General features: G+C 46.5%; 2 protein-coding genes across 5 annotated transcripts in view; one reads left to right on the forward strand and one right to left on the reverse strand.

Moving 5' to 3' along the window:
• The window catches only part of il1rapl1a (interleukin 1 receptor accessory protein-like 1a), a 115,372-nt gene extending 104,127 nt beyond the window's left edge, over positions 1-11,245 (forward strand). The window contains exons 8-12 of one of the 4 annotated variants that reach the window (XM_029836572.1): positions 2,568-2,713; positions 4,437-4,580; positions 5,947-6,117; positions 8,703-8,747; positions 9,037-11,245. In XM_029836572.1, coding sequence (XP_029692432.1) covers positions 2,568-2,713; positions 4,437-4,580; positions 5,947-6,117; positions 8,703-8,747; positions 9,037-9,758 — 1,228 coding nt within the window. In that variant the 3' untranslated portion in view covers positions 9,759-11,245. Of the gene's footprint in view, positions 1-2,567; positions 2,714-4,433; positions 4,581-5,946; positions 6,118-8,702; positions 8,748-9,036 lie in introns of all 4 variants that reach the window. The other 3 variants (XM_003961804.3, XM_029836585.1, XM_029836577.1) reach the window with 3 other exon arrangements.
• A 4,182-nt stretch (positions 11,246-15,427) lies between these two features.
• Positions 15,428-16,682, reverse strand: nr0b1 (nuclear receptor subfamily 0, group B, member 1). The gene is made up of 2 exons (XM_003961753.3): positions 15,836-16,682; positions 15,428-15,686 (listed from the first exon to the last, which is right to left on the reverse strand). The coding sequence occupies exons 1-2, from the start codon at positions 16,518-16,520 to the stop codon at positions 15,445-15,447; spliced, it is 927 nt and encodes a 308-aa protein (XP_003961802.2). The 5' UTR covers positions 16,521-16,682; the 3' UTR covers positions 15,428-15,444.
• Between the last annotated feature and the right edge of the window lie 238 nt (positions 16,683-16,920).

The raw sequence follows: 16,920 nt of genomic DNA on the forward strand, positions 1-16,920 counted from the left end.
CGCCGTCACGTGAGTGAGAATCACCACCGTGAGTGTTCCAGGGTTAATTGCACGTGGATCATTTTACTAGAATGCAATAAAGAATCTTATAAAGGCATTGTTCATTGCCTACTAAATACAAATTGCGTAAGCAGAAGAAACAGAGATTTATTTGCCACTGCTGGGTTTCCATTGGTGTCTGTGTGTGTGCGTGTGGGTGTGGGTGTGCGTGTTGCATTGTTCTGTGATATAAACAGCACGCAGAGATGAAGGCGTCGTTATTAATAAATCATTATTCATTCAATCCGTCAGCACATTATTTGCTTGTTTATTCAAACTGTGTAATTTGAGGGTGGGTTTTGTCACATAGGTCAAACGATTATTTATCACAGAGTTTGTGCAGCTGAAGCGGAGCCCACGCTGTTTATGTCGTCTTCTCCCTCTTTCCATTTCCATCCAGGTCCAGTTTGTCCAACGCGCCTCACATCTCGGGCTCGGAACAGACTAATATTTCTCTATCTTTCCTGTTGGCGGAGCACATTTAAACAAGTCCATTCCCCACATGGTGCACGTGCATGTTTTCCATTAGGTCTGTTTGGAGAGGCTTCGGCTCTGGGGAGACGGTCCTGTCAGATGGTTAACAACCGCCATTTTTCACACCGCCGCCACTGTCAGTATCTCTCTGGCTGCACCCACCTATGGCAGCATGCAGATGGGCCACGGGGAGCTGAGGAGGAGGTTCAGGTGGGGGAGAGCTGGGGGGAGGTGGAGACAGAAATATTAAGAAATCTCCTCGCAGTCACTAAGAAGAAAATCCAAAGCGATACACCCAGGAAGCTCATCTTAGCCACAAACACCGTCTTGACAGCAGGCGTCTCCCGCTCGCTGACCGAGGGGTTATCCTTCCAATAATTCATCCCAATATTTCACGCAGCGGATCAATAATGCATCTGATCACCCGCTCGCCGGTGCCAATACTGCTGCCATAAGCCTTTTCCCATGCAGCCAGCCGGTGCCATGGCTCAGAAAGGAGAGGAGAAGCAGGACTTCATGTGAACAGATCTGTGCACACCCTGCAGCCACGGCCGCCTCGTGGATGATGCAGCAGCTCTGTCGGCCTGCCTCTCCTCCTTAGACTGGCACCCACACACATTTATTACTAATGCATCACCAGACAAACTTGAGCTTCGAGACAAACCGCGTTCCTCCGCTTCACTTTCACATTTATTTGCTCAGCTCCACACCTATTGATCTGGAGAAGCTCATTTCTATGGTAACCCAAGTCTATAAATTCTCATTTTTGGCCAGCAGGACGAGGCACTTGTTATCGTTTCATGGATGGCCTAGCATTAGGATAGTGTGTAGAAAGGAATAAATGAGACAAAACAAGTGTGATCTAGCATCATAAAGAAGGTGATCGATATGCTATCGGACATGCTGGTTGTGTTTTACAAACATGCGTTCAGCGGAGCGTTAAAGCTCATCAGGAATGTGGAAGGTATCCGCGCACCGTGCCTCCATCAGGGTTCACGCAGGTTCCGGATGAGATTCTGACATTTGCCTTCTCCTGCGTGTGTGTAACATCCTCCAGTATCTCTGCCCTTCGCTTATACACAATGACGCCTTCGTTAGGTCCTCAACATGCCTATTTCAGACTCACTCTGAGCAGCGCCGGTCATTATTCATGACAGTGATTTCGAGCAATCGTGTGAGAACTCTGAAAGTGGAGGTTTCAAAGCGCCTGTCGTTCTCCAGAGAGACATCATTTTTCCCCATTATTACCCTCCTGGTGTACCCCAACAGCCCACCAGCCCACTGCGCAACAGGCTCAAAGGAAACTACAGATACAGCGAGGACGTCTTTGCACTTGCTTCAGGCGGCCTGTGACGTGCCTTCAAACACCACTGGTGGAGCTTCTCATCACGCTGCTTATGTGGAGCCGGCCGACTCAAAAGCTCGGTGTTTTCCAGGGTCACTCCTCCTCTGCCCTCTCAAGCCTTGCGTATCCTCTGCTATCACTGCAGTAGGATACACAACCGGATGCACAGAGAGGAGCTGTTTCACTGTTGTGCTTGCAGCTCTTCAAAGTGTACTTGTGTGTTGTGTAAGTCGCGTGTGAGAGATGTGTGAGGGAGCATTATCTACACATTCTCCTCCTCCATCAGGCTCAAGCAGCCCAGCAGGGGACACTCATTTACTTTATGGAATATTACTTTCCCTCCCGCTCTCTGTTTCCATGGCATCCACTATAAAAAGATTTTCTTCTGATTGCCAGCATTTGAAACTCCCCCACCCCCCACCCCCGCTCTAGTACCACCACTGCATCACAAGAACAGCCCATATTGATTTTTATTCCTCATACATTAATTTCTTCTGTGCAGAGTAAAAAAAAAAGAAAACAGCATGAAGTGTTGTCCCTTCAGTTCATCCGCCCACAGCAGCGAAACCCTCCGCCCAGAGGGCAGTTCGTGGCCTCTTCTTGTGTTTCCATTCACACACCGACGCACTCAGACACACTGTTTCAATAAAAGAAAGACACACAGCAGATGCTTCAGTTAGTTTTCAGTCTTGTTTTGTTGGCCTTGCAGGGTCATCAAGGAGCATCTCGGCGAGCAGGAAGTGGCGATTTCCTTGACTGTTGGCTCCATAGAGGAGGAGGACCTGGGGAATTATTCCTGTTATGTTGAAAATGGTAATGGACGACGTCACGCCACCATTCAGCTCCTCAGGCGCGGTAAGAGCTCTTTGACTTTGATCGGTGCCGAAACTTTGCATCTTATTCCCTAATAAGTGGCCTGTGAAACTAGTCGTACTGCTCTCCCTCTGTGGCTCCTATGTATGGGCTTAGTTTGGTCCAGGTCCTCATTAAAGTGTAGAAATGGTGCTGGGTGAAGGGCACAGATTGGTGGTGATGCACCAGTGACAGCAGTTCAACACAATTCTGGGTCTGCTTGTGTCATTTGACTCCTGTTCCTCCGCTTGGTTTTAACATCACAAACACAACAAGCTTGAGTTTTTCAAGAAAAACTGTTAGACTTTGCTTTAGAGCTTGAACTCATATAATGATCAAGCAGAAAGGAGAATTTAAAGAGTGTAGCGATAGGAGGATTATTTATTAGATGAAAAACATAGAAAACCAACCGTGTTGATCCAGAGTAACTGGAGATTTTCTTTTTTTTTTAAAAACAAAAAAACAGAACATTCTGAAGTTTTCACTTGTCTTAGTACTCCACCTGTAATGACCTTGCAAATGACCTTTTAATTCCTTTGTGTTTGCAGTGCCTGCCGTATCAACAACACCTCAGCTCACTTTAATTGGGTCCTTTTGTTCCTGCAGCTATTTTAACCATCTAGCATGATTCCTCTCTAGCTGCCTACATGTGCTGCTTACATCGTGCTCCAAATGGGCCCTAATACGATGCCCATTTAGGCAACAAATTGGTCCCCAGCGTTTCCCAACAGGCCGCCAAGTTCATCATACATTTAAATTTTAGGTCGTTATCTTTCCTCCCTGCTTCGAGTCTCTGTGATCGTCTTTATAGGCGGCAGAAAGCTCAGTTTAAGTGGTCATCGTTGGCGTTACTGAACCCCCCCTGTCAAGCCGAGCGGGGCTTCACATTGAGCCCTGCATCTCTCAGTCTTTCATGTTATTTTGATGTTTATTTCATGTTCCATAAGGTCTGCCCATCAGACTGGGCTTCTTAGTCAAATAGTCAGATGGAGAAAGAGAAAAATGTCTTGAACCGGTGAGACGTTGATGAATCACGAGGATCGTTAATAAGTTACAGACTGTGTAAAGGATGTAAAGCTGAGTTAAATAACAGCGAAAACATCAGTGATCTCAAGCTAATGCAGAAAGGAAAACTTGTGTGGTTGGTGGTTAAAAAAAGTATTGGCGATATTACCCACTGAATGTGGTTGACATAGCAACCGTGAGGCTCGACAGAGATAAAAGCGAGTTTTAGCATCCACAGACAACAGAATGCATCCTTCTTCTTTCTTTTTATTTAGTGGGGAGGGCACATGATGTAAGTAAACCAGAGCCTCTTGTTTTGATAGTGCCTGCCCCCGTGTCCAGGGCTGAGCCATGTCCCATTATGGATGATGCATGTCATCGCAACACACCAAAGAAATAAGCTCCCTTTCTCATCATCTAACCCCCCCCCACCCCCACCCCAACCCCCATCCCCCTTCACCGTGCCCTCTCATTTTACCATAAGTCCATAACGACACTCGCGCCTCTTCCAGATGAAGATTGATGTGCCCTCTCCCGGAGCTAAAAGTGCTATTGATTTCTCTGCCTTGCACCAAATGTTGCTCTGTCCTGTTGTCGCTCATCCCGAATTTGATGGAGAAACAGAGAAGAATGCCAACATGCATAACAGGTCAACCGTTTTTAATATGTTTCTGTGTGTGTGTGTGCGTGTGTGTGCGTGTGTACGTGTCATCCTCAGCAGAGCTCATGTACACCGTGGAGCTGGCAGGAGGGCTGGGAGCGATCCTCCTGCTGCTCATCTTCCTCATCTCACTCTACAAATGCTACAAGATCGAGCTGATGCTTTTCTATAGGAGGCATTTTGGCAGCGAGGACGTAGACGGAGGTAACGGCTGTGCCAGACAGCAAATTTTAAAAAACAAAAAGAAAAGAAAATGCCGGTGTGTGAATGAAAACCTTTCATCCCGTTTTCTCAGGTTTTATAGTTTAACATTTAGCATTTTCTCTCGGTTCCCTGTCACTCATGTGTGAGTGCATGGCTGCGAGGGGAAGACGAGGAGAGCAGAATGTTGCCAATCTAAAGATGGTTGAGTCACAATCATTAGGTGAATGCCCCCTCCTGTTGGCAGGATTGTTCCTGGTGTAAATTGAAGGGCAGGCTTACATAATTGTCTGGTTCTGCAGCAGATCCACAGAGCTCATCTGATGACTGGGAGAGTCAGAATGATGAATGTTGCTTGGTCGGGTTGTTATCTTGACAAAATGGGTAATTCAGGTGAGAATTCATGTTTTGGAAGCACTTTCTGACTTGACTACTGTCACGAATGTGTGGACGGTGCTGAAGAATGAAGTCAGAATCCAGAATATAACAAATGTAGCCCAACTTCCAATTCATTATAATTTATTTACACATTACAATCATGATATTAGTGCTGCTGTAGCTATACTTTTATTAATTGCTAAATTAATGTAAAAACTGAGGAGTTACTGCATCACATAACTAGCATAATAACGCCGTTCTGCATATGTAGAAGCATATATTCTCTGAATAGATCACAGTGTTCTGACTTGTTTTTCTGTATTATTTTAAAATGAGTGAGAACTTTCTGGCTTCTACAGTCACTTTTGTTGACTCAAACTTCTGCATGATTAAGTCTCATCAGAAGGAGAATGTCGGCACCGGCTGCTCTTCATTTTAAGTTTTTGAGGTAGTTCATTTTCGAGGTTGGTTCCTAATTTCAACTTGTTTGGATCCGCAGCTCTCGGGTTTTCACAAGGTCTCAAAGCTCCATGCTCCTTTTTTTGGGCCCATATTCCAGCTCTAACAGACCGTAATGACTGGGATTTGCACAGTATAACGCCGCTGCTCCTTTTTCCCATTTATTTTCTGTCTGTTTATTTATTTTTTTCTTCTTCGTCTTCTGGGAAATTATTTTGAGGTGGAAAAGAAGGTTCCCTGTTTGGCTGTATTTTATACCCCCAGCTTACTTCTGATACACAGAAAATTTCGAGACCAAAAGTGTTTGACAGCCTGAGGTGCATTGTGGCCCAATAGCAATTGCCATTTTGGGCTGTATGTAAGTCTTTATGTGACATAAAGGCTCAAGACATTATAGTTACAGTGGAGGAGCACGTTAGCCATGGGTGAAAGGATATCTTACTGTAATGTATATGTGCAGTCTGCTGGCTGTACATTTGGTAAACTCCTTTAGCGAAGGTCATCTGTGCATTTTCTTTTCTCTTTTTTTCAGAAAACAAAGACTATGACGCGTATCTGTCCTACACCAAAGTGGACCCTGACCAGTGGAGTCAGGAGACCCGCGAGGAGGAGCGCTTTGCCCTGGAGATCCTCCCTGATGTCCTGGAGAAACACTACGGCTACAAACTCTTCATCCCCGACAGAGACCTCATTCCGACGGGAAGTAAGTGCTGCAGCCATTCTGCTGCTGATCCCAGCTGCTCCAAAGCTTTAGCTGCACATAGTTTCATGTTGTGGTTCACCATCAAGGGCCACGCCGCAACCACGCCACTGTACAGACTGTAGAGCAGGTTGACGGGAACTGGACGCTGATGATCGGTGGAAGGATGCTGGTGAAGAGAGTCAGACCTCCCCTCCCAGTTCTATTCCTTCTAGAAACAGGAGCAGCCGTACAGCCGTTGCTCCAGTGGAAGAGTGCAGGATTTGCCTGAAAGAGGCCAACTTAAATCTCAGAGACTGAAACAGATGTGCTCAGGCAGTCGGGGAGAGCGTTTCCATCCGTGACTGGTCAATTCTCTGGCTACTTTTTTGAGTAATGTAAGTTGATCCTCGCAGTATTTAGGTTTTTCTGTCGATCAGGCGACGCATGTTTGGTCTGAGCTCCAATCCCTCAGAATCACCTGAGAAAGGACGGGTCCTGACGGAATGAGAATGACATAATCAGCGAGGGAGCATTCCAGTGGCTCCATTTGATTTGTTGAATAGGAGAAAACTGGGTACAAAATGTAAAATATATGCTGAGGAAGCACCGGAAAACCGGGGAGACGAGGAAGGAATCTGCAGGCTTGTCAGTTTCGTTGTGTGAGAGTGCCAGCGAGAGACAGTAAGCATGAATAATGGTGCCAGACAGACGGAGGAGAGGAGGGTTTAGGTAAATGTTGTTGGGGAATGTGGGGCACCACAGAACAGGAGAGCTGGAGACACTGGAGATTGAAGCTGCCTTTGGGGGCCGACTAACCTATATGGAAAAATGAGTCTGAGCTGTGGCTGAGAAGGTCAGGAGCATTTGACATTTCATTTAAGAGTTTTCCTTCAAATCAGAGGCAGGAGGTATGAGACCTCATAAAAAAAGAAAAGGAAAATAAGTGAATGATTAGTAAGTTAGTCGAGTTCATGAATGTGGGAACGTGATGAGGTCAAATATGGCGTCTTGGGGACGGGTCGAGAACGGATGTCCAAATTTGAGGTTTGATTTTCTGAAACTGCAACAGGAAACAGACGTTTGGTGACGCGTATGAGTGTCAGGTGCAGGTGCTTAGCAACCACCTGTGCCTTCGGTATGAGTGGACATCATCGGCATAGTGTCTGTGTCAAACGTGCCTCAATATCATCCAGGATGAGGACAGTCGCTAAAGGGAAAAAGCCTATGGGCTTTCGAATAAAATCCCAGATGACTTTGAAGTTCCGCCCAGACACATTTTTAGGCTTCAAAAAGAGGACATGTCCTGGCAAAGGAGGGCGATTCTACAAAGTCTAATAGTGTTTAAAGGTTTAATTCCCATTGGTCAGGAGGACTCGTGGAGGCAGCAGATCACCTGGAACCATCTGTAGAGGAGATGAGAAGATTTCCACTTCAGCAGGAGGTCTCAAGGTTGGAGGAGGGACACCAGGGATCAGTCTGGAGGTGCCGGAGTTTCCCTCTGCACGTGTCCCTCTGATCGAGCCGTTACTCGCTAGTAGGAATGTCCTGACTGCCAGATGAGGACGACAGTATCTCAAATGGAGACAGAGAACATCTGAGTACAGACTGGGCAGACTGGACAGCTGTGGCTCTGGTGGTTGACTGACTCTAAAGAGGTCATTGGTTCACTCAGTCCTGTAGTCTGTATGTCAAAGTGCCCTTGAGCAATATACCAAAACTAGGCAGCTCTTAAAACTGTGAGGTTGATGTTCCTAATGAGCGTCTGACACCAGTGTGAGCACCCAGGTGACAGTCGAGGTGCTCGGCCGTCTCCCCACGCTCACAGTACAGTCTGATTACAGGCTGGTTGAGCCGTGGTCCTGCCCTGTTCATCTCACATCTCTGTTTTTCTCGTCTGAACTTTTGCTCGTCACTGTCTTCTGTTCCAGCGTCTGGCGCATTCCAGGCTCAGCGCTCTGCCTCCGAAGAGAAATGACCCACAATCGTATAAATCTATAGGTTAATAAAGAGGAGAAACGTAGCCCTGTTAACTCTCCTTTGCACCTGTCGCATTACGATTCATGTCGCTGACGTCATTTAGGGGCCTCACACGTGCACTATAGGAGACCTGCCATCAGCCGCCGTGTGAACACACTCACCATCCTCCCTGGTTTTCATCCATGTATTAACGGCATCATGAAAATTCTGTCTGAACATATCACGCATGCAAATTCTGCGTCCCGGCCCGTCTCTGCCGGCGGGACCCAGGGCGCTCTAGTTAGCAGTGATGCTGTGTGTTTGTTACGTAGGCTTCATGTGGAACAGATAAAACAGCCGCGCGTGTTGCTGCTCCAGTCAGAATTAAACATCAGTGGGAAATCTATGAAGGTTCTCTGCGCTGCTGACTGAGCCGCCTCTTTGCCTTTAATCAAAAGAAAATTGCCGGTGGCAGCAGCGCCAAGCAGAATCATTGTAGATGAATATCCAATCAAGGGGGGGGGGGGGGGGGGGATTATTCATGTGTGAAACAAAAAATAAGAGGAGTGAAGGGAAGGTGGGCACTTTTATGAGGGATGTTCTCTGTTGTGGACCGCCTGTGACCTGAATGTGAACGTGTTTATGTTTAGGTCTCGCCAATGAGCGTTACCGGGATGACACGCGCCTTTTTGGAGGTACTCGCCCTCAGTCTTTTCCTCTTGCATCTGATGCTGTCATTTCCTGCTCATGGGAGTCCTGCACGGCCGGAAGCCCCTGGCCCGGTTCAGCGGGCGGGCCGCTCAGCCACATGTGCAGCTTCGTCCCAACCTTTCCATTCCATCTCCGACCGTCGGACAGTCATCGTCTTGTGTTGGTGTCAGTTGTCAAACGTCCGTGGATAGGTTAAACGCGCCATCGTTGACTGTAGCTCTCATTTTGCCAACCCTTGAACCGTCCAGTCAACGTTTGTCCGTTCCTCCGCAGCTTACATCGAGGACGTGGCACGCTGCGTGGATCAGAGCAAGCGCCTCATCATCGTCATGACGCCCAACTACGTGGTGCGGCGAGGCTGGAGCATCTTCGAGCTGGAGACGCGGCTGCGCAACATGCTAGCCACCGGCGAGATCAAGGTCATCTTGATCGAGTGCGCCGAGCTGCGCGGCATCATGAACTACCAGGAGGTGGAGGCTCTCAAGCACACCATCAAAACCCTCACCGTCATCAAGTGGCGCGGCGCCAAGAGCAACAAGCTCAGCTCCAAGTTCTGGAAGCAGCTGCAGTACGAGATGCCGTTCAGGCGCACGGAGCCCATGCTCACCAACGAGCCCGCCCTGGACGTCAGCGAGCAGGGTCCCTTCGGGGAGCTGCAGACCGTCTCCGCCATCTCCATGGCCGCCGCCACCTCCACCGCCATGGCCACCGCCCACCCAGAGCTGCGCTCCACCTTCCACAACACCTTCCACAGCACCATGAGGCAGAAACACTACTACCGCAGCTACGAGTATGACTTGACCCCCGGGGGAACCCTGCCGCCGCTCTCCTCTCTGGGAAACCAGCACACTTACTGCAACATCCCACTGACACTGCTCAACGGCCAGCGGCCTCCCGGGAAGAGCCGGGAGCACAGCCTGGAGGAGGCGCACGCTAACAACGCCATGCTGCCGCTGCTGCCGCGGGAGACCAGCATCTCCAGCGTGATCTGGTAACGACAAGAGACTCGGCGCCGGCTGTGCCCGGATCAATCGGGATCAGACGCGCCTCGGTCTGGCGCGTCGAGATAACAGCCCAAAGGCGTTTGGATCCATTTGGTACCAGCTGTTTTTAATGGCTCGGAAGTTGTCAAGATACTTTTTCTTTCCTTTTTTCGAGGATGGGTGCTGTCCAGTGGACAGTCCCTCTGCCACAGAGGATGTCGTCTGCATGGAACCGGAGGGAATATCATAGAAATACTGTTGGCCGATCACTAAAAACAGGGACTCGCAAGAACCTCACACTGAGGAACCAACACAGTGACATTGTTCACACACACCCACACACACAGACGCGTACACACACGTGCAAAAGGAAAACAGGGTCTTGTACATAATTTTCGATTTCTTTGTAGCATCAGTGTTTTCCTGTTCTGTTCAGTGGTTTCATTTCTGTCACATTTGCTGCCTTCGGTACCGTAGAGATCTCGCTTTAACTTACAAATATTTTTTATGGGTTTTGATTTCTTGTCAGTTTGTCTTCGCATCATCTCAGTGCACTTGTTAGGAAAGTGTCCTGTACCTGCGTAGTTGTTTATTTGTTCATTTGTTTTTCAATCTTTGTGTAGTTTAAGATTTTTTTTTTCTTTTGGGGGGGGGCAGTGGACATTTTCCTTTTTAATGAGCTTCAAGAGGAACCTTTTTTTTTTTTGCTCGCTTACCCGTTAAAAGTGTACCTAGTTTAAAAGGAAACCCTCTATGAAAAAGGAAAAAAACATCTTAGAATATGCAAAAAGAAGGAGGAACCGGCAAAAATACCCCCCCCCCCCCCCCCGATCTCTCTCTTTAAAGCTTCATACAATATTTTCTATGGAAACAAACAGCCTTGTCGTTTTAGAGTGATAGTGAAATGCCTCACCTTAAAAGAAATCTGTAGATTATTTTGAAAAGAATTCTATTTTTGTAACAGAAAAGAGTTTGCCTGAGACGTCATACTTATTTGCATCTCATCTGCCATCGAGCGGGGAGTTGTGCGTCGTGTTCCGCTGGTTTTGTACACTTGAGATATGGAATCGTGTTTGCTGAGAGACTGAGGTGGCGTTTGAATTCCACACAGGAAACTGTTCTCTGCGGTTCTCAACTAAAAAGTGAAGCATTTTCAATGGTTTGGTTTTGAAAACACGATACTCTTCTTCTTCTTCTACTTCTACTTCTTCTTCTTCTTCTCCCCACCCAGATGATTACTTTGGTTCATATGGATAGTTCATGTTTAAGGAAAGAAAACAATACATTTGTGTTTTTGAAAGACTTTTTAAATATATTTGAAGGTGTGATTTTTGAGTATGCATAGCAAATAGATATGTATTCTATATATAATATAGATATTTATATAAATATATAAACACAATTTTCACTTGGAAAGAAATGTCTATCTTTATAGAAACACAATCATTATCAGTTGCCCTTACTTTATCACTGCACATTAAAAACATTGATTTCCTCTTTCCTTCTGTGTCCCACGTTTGAACGTTTGTTGGCAATAACTCACAGTCACACACACACACACACACACACACACACACACACACGCAGACATACATCTACGTTGCTGGTCAGATTAATGATGCATTAGTGACTTTAAAGTGGAAGCAATGAAAGCGAAATTGTCCTGGCCGGGGGACAGCAAACAGCCATCAGTGTCCTCTGACAGCGCTAACGCTCCTCTGAAGTGAAGTAGAAGACGTGGTAACTCCTCCTAGGCAACGCCACGGGTTATTAAACTGTTGTTCACATTCTCTTTTTTTCCATCTTACGGCCGTTAGGAGATTTCTTGCTGAACGGCTGCCAGAGGAGAAGACGAAAAACCAAATCCTCAAAGTTCATATCATGAATGAAACATTAAATACATTCCAAAATGTATCAGAAACCAATATGAGCCTTTGGCGATCACGTTTATTCCCATCCAGCGAGAACATTCCACAGTTTAAATATTGTTAGAGTGTTCTGCCTGTTTTTCCTGGACTAATCTGCTGCAGAAGCAAAAAATGACAATTTTGTATCAAAGCAGAAGCCCTTTTGTCAGGCGCAGCGTTTGTAAAGTGAAACGACTGACAGTGTCTTGCTGGAGTTGCCTCCTACTGTTGTTTTTGCCTGTATTTGTCATGTAAATTCAGCTGGTTTTATATTTGTTAGATGCTGTAAAAGGAAAACCTCCTTCAGCAAAGCTCACAGAGCTCCCCCAACCTTTCCGTACAGCTGATCTAACCTCCTCAATGGACATTTGTTCTCCTCTTGTTTTACCTTTTGTGGAAAAATAGGGAAAAGCTCAAAATCGAATGGCCACAAAATCATCAATCAGCAACAAATGTTTTGCTCCTATAAAAGGAAACCAGAAACGCAAAGAAATATTACAGCATCAAGTAAAAACTAATGGGATTTGTGGTCAGAAAATAACAAGGTCATCACAGCATGGAAATCATGCAGCACAAACTGCGTGTAAAACCCCCCGAAAACAAATTGGGGTCTCATGAGCTCATAATTCATGCATGAAAGAGTCAAAATATTTACCAGAGGTTCCTCTGGGTTGCATTGAAACAGCTACAAACAGCCTGTTTGGTAGGACTTCTGTAGGTTGCCGTGTTGGTTTGTGTGTTCTTTAAGTCTAAACATGAGAAATCGCTGCCATGTGTAACCAAATGCTGGTGAATGTGGGATTTGATTTGATCAATAATTTGATTTGATTTGATTTGATTAATAATAATAATTGATCGCATGATGTGCTGATATGGAGCTGACCCTAACGCTGAGATTGGCAGTCTGAAGCATTCCTTCCATCAAGAAGTTGAATCAAGAATATTATTTAAAGTGTTTGCAAGTGACTTTAGTTTTCATGCTAAATGTAGTGGGGTTTGTATGTGAACAAATAACGCCGCCTGCTGGCAGTTTCGTATATCTACAACCGAAAGTCAACACTGGCAAAACTAGAAGAAATAATGTTTGTCAGGAAACCTGGAAGGACAATAAGAGACACAATTAAAGGGAGATGGAGGGATCGAGGGTTGTTTTTCTCTGCACGCTTGTAAAAGGAAGGAACCCGATCAAGACAACAGGTAAAAAGAACAGATGTGGCCGGTTCATGGCACAAATAAATTACAGACAAGTGGTGAAATTTACTGTGGTTCTTAATAAAGATGCCAACTGTTGGAAGCTTGCACGCGTGTGACAACACGCAGCATGTTGTCAGCTGCAAATAGAGACGGTGACTGCTGCATGTTGGCAGCCTCCTGGCAGACAGCTGGGCTTTTATTAGCAGACACGGGATTAATAGACTCTATTACTCAGATCAATTAGAGACTTAATTGGAGAGAAAATAGGCGCCGTCGAGAGGGAACATTGTAGGGAGACCAACAGAAATAATCATGTCTTGTAAAATATGGATGCTGTGTATATGGATGGGGGGGGGGTTAAATGTTCCTAAGACTCTAAATCCATTGTGGCACTAATTACGTCACTTGCAATCGCATTGGTGGCGCCAGGTAATCAAAGAATCTGACGTTATTGACCAGAAAAAGCATAATTGTGGTTTTGGTCTTTGAAGCATTCATGAAAACTGAATATCATTCCAACAATTTTCAATTTTATAAACTGCAGTACAAAAAGCAACTAAAAAACAAACCTATAGAGTTTCCATAGATACGCGCTTTATTAAAGAAGAGCCCGTGAAAGCGATTCACGCCCGCTGTAGTTCTACACCTGCAGCGCGTTGCGACATCTAGCGGCCAAGAGGCAGAATGCAAATAACTGAAAATAACCTACAGCAATATAGGGGCCTCGACACAGGTTATACTAAGGACATTTACATTTATTATTTTAAAATGAGATGAAATAAAATAGACAACTTGCAGCCAGACGGTTCTAACTCCTGGAACATTGCTGTTACACAGCTGTGATGCTGACAAATGCTCCTCTTGTATTAAAAAGAATAAGATGTGTAATGTGTGATTAATGCAGGGTGTGCGTGTTGCTACTGCAGACACTATGTGACATAAATTCTGGACACACAGATGCTACAGAGAAAAGAGCTTCATGTGAGCTTCGCGTAAAAATACTGTATTTGCTGATGGTTTCCATCGTTTCTCTTCTGTATTTGTGGGCGCTGAATCCATGATCTGCTGGGGTCTGTTCCATCTGTGTAGTCACTAAAACAGCGATTGGCATTTTATTTAGAGATCAAACTCTAATTTTCTAAAATAACCTGATGATGATTACTGATGATCATCAACGTTCTGAGGGCCAGACTACTGGAGAACTAAAAACTAGCTAACCCTCTGCTGCCACAATTAATTCTAAAAGAAAACAACAACTGTTTATGTTGTTTTTGTTTGTGATTATTTAGATATTTTTTTTGTTGATTTATTCTCTCTTTTTTATGTGAAAACCAATAACTAGCAGACTAGTTTGAACATGCAACGGTGGCTCCCTGAGAACCCAATGATGCAGTACTGTACAACACCACTCGGGGGCGTGTGAGAGCTGAGATCATGGTCAGAAGCCACCCTTGCTTCTAAAACCATTTAACCATTGCATATGTGGCTTCATTCTCCAATTATTCTCATTAATTATTACACTTGCATAAGGGAAACTACGTAAAAGTGTAAGAAAGGAAGCTGTAGATGCTCCTGTTCACTGTGAAGCAGAGCGTCACAGCAGGTGAGCAGAGGCCGGAGCATTTCCACCACCGTGGAGCTTCTCCTAAAGCAGCCAACAGGTACATGTGTATACTGGGAGCAGGTTAAACTGCAGGACCATCCAGTGATGTCTTCTGAGGTCTTTCCGACCAGAGGCTGTGTGAGATGCTGGATGCTGAGTTGAGGCTCCATCGTGAAAATTCAGAACCGCAATATTTCACTTTAATGAGTCTTAAGAGAAATGTAGCAAAGTTACAATATTCTAAATTACATTACTGGGAGGGAAATGAAGACTTTTGTCTGTTAATAGGTTTAAATTATGTTTGGTCATTTAACACTTAAAAACTTGAATTAGACATGTTCCCATGGTTCTGATGTTGCAGATAAAACAGAGGTGCAGCCACCTCTGATAACTTTACTCTTCTAAGATCATGTGAAGAACAAAGGGGGATCCATCCAAACATTCCTTCACCTCTTTCTCTTCTTTCAGGCAGCAGAAAAGCGTTCACTTTTTGTGTCCGTAGGACAGAAAACCATCCAGACTTTTGAATTTTCCTATGTTTATCTGAGCCCACAACCCGAACATCATCCTGATGACAATTTGAACCCACTATTTTATCAACGGACTTTATCAATCCTTCATCTGACACAGACAGTTTGACCTGCTCCCCTTGGACGTTCGGCTGAGTTAGCGTTACTCCCAAATATCTCGTCCTCATGGGGCTGATTTCAGTTCCAGCGGTAACATGTGCATCAGCCCGCAAACATCTCACCCATTAAAGCACAAATACTTTCTACTCATTCCACAGTATTTCTTTATTATTGCAAAAATATGTTTATATAAAAACAAATAAGTTATGAATTTCAGCAGGTACTTTACACTTTCATGATACTTTTCCATCAATACTTTCTCTGCGTCTGTCTCCACACACACACACACATGCAGCAAGTCCGACAAACACACACTTTCCCTGCGGTGCCCTCAAAAATGTCTTTGCGGGTCTCCTCACTGTGACCTACTTCCCGTAGAACATCTCCATGAGGACCTCCTCGATGTTGACGGTCCCAATTACGGGCTTTAAGAAGAGCTGTGCCACCACCGGTGGCCTGATGGCCCTCAGCATGGACAGGGCGATGAGCAGTTTGGCGAAGCGGGTCGTGTCCTCACGGTGGATCAGCCGGACGTGCTCGTTCAGAGCCTGGTGCGCTTCTCGGCGCAGAGACTGGATGTAGTGGAGGCAGCGCAGACCCTCCACATCTGGGGTGAGAAGGACAAGAGTGGGTGGAAATGACAGGACGCAGGGGTTATTTTAAACTTGTTTGACAGGTAACCGAAGGAGTCCGAGTTGGGTCATGTTACTCACATTTTCTGTGAATAACTTGGACGCGCACGTATTAAAAACCTACCTGGGTTGAACAGCACGGCTCCCTTCAGGTACGCGTACTCCTTGGTGCTGATGTCCACGCTCCAGCACTTCTTCAGAAAAGCTTTGATGGCTTCGATATCCAGGACGGACACCCCCGCTGCCGTCCTGCTGTGGCAGCCGAGCGCCTGGTTCCGTCCCTCGGGGGAGCCGGTGAGGATGCGCTGCAGCATGCTGGGCTCCACCGTCTCCGTGGTCTCAAAATCCACGCGGTCCTGCGCGAGTCCCAGCACGAGCAGAGGCGCCCACCCGCTGCGGATCAGCGCGAGCTGGTCGTCCTCCGGCAGCTCGCGGAAACACGGCACGTTTTTCACGAACCGCAGCGTCTTGACCAGAACCGCCGACGCGGCTTTGCAGGTCACCTGCGGGGAGCGGAGCACGCCCCGGCGGCGCGTCGAGCCGCACGAGCAAGCCTGTTGCCGGAGCTCCTGCAGGGAGGCTGGGGCGGCGGTGGAGGCAGGTGGGCTCTTGAAGAGCAGGTGCTGAAGGCTCTGCTGCTGCTGCTGCTGTTGTTGTTGTTGTTGTTGTTGTTGTTGTTGTTGTTGTTGTTTGGGCTGCTGCTCCTCGGTGGTCGCAAGAGTGTCACTCTTTAAAATGCTGTAGAGGATGCTGTTGTTGGTGTTGCGGCCGCCGCTACCCCGGCAGCGGCAGCCCTCCAGCGTGGCCATGGCCGCTAAGCGCTCGACATGGGCCGGAGCTCAGCGCGCCCCGCAGCCGCTTTGAAGAGCTGGAGGTCAGTCACAGAGGTAGCTCTGTTTTCTTTGCCCCTGATAGCCCCGACTGAAGGGTAGCACGGTTTTATTGGCTTCCATCTCTCTCTCACACACACACACACGCTCTCTCTCTCTCTCCCTCCCTCTCTCTCTCTCTCCCTCTCTCTCTCTCTCTCTCTCTCCCTCTCTCTCTCTCTCTCTCTCTCTCTCTCTCTGTGGCACACGCACGCTCTCCCTACCCCTTGTTCTCTCTCACTGTCTCACTCCCCCCCATTCACCCCCCACCCCCAGTTTCTGGGAATTCCGTCTCTTCTGTTGGAGCGAAAATATTTGACTTATTTTTTGCATCTGTAAA

Source organism: Takifugu rubripes, chromosome 1 (genome assembly GCF_901000725.2).
Source record: "Takifugu rubripes chromosome 1, fTakRub1.2, whole genome shotgun sequence".
NCBI classification, from domain to species: Eukaryota; Metazoa; Chordata; class Actinopteri; order Tetraodontiformes; family Tetraodontidae; genus Takifugu; species Takifugu rubripes.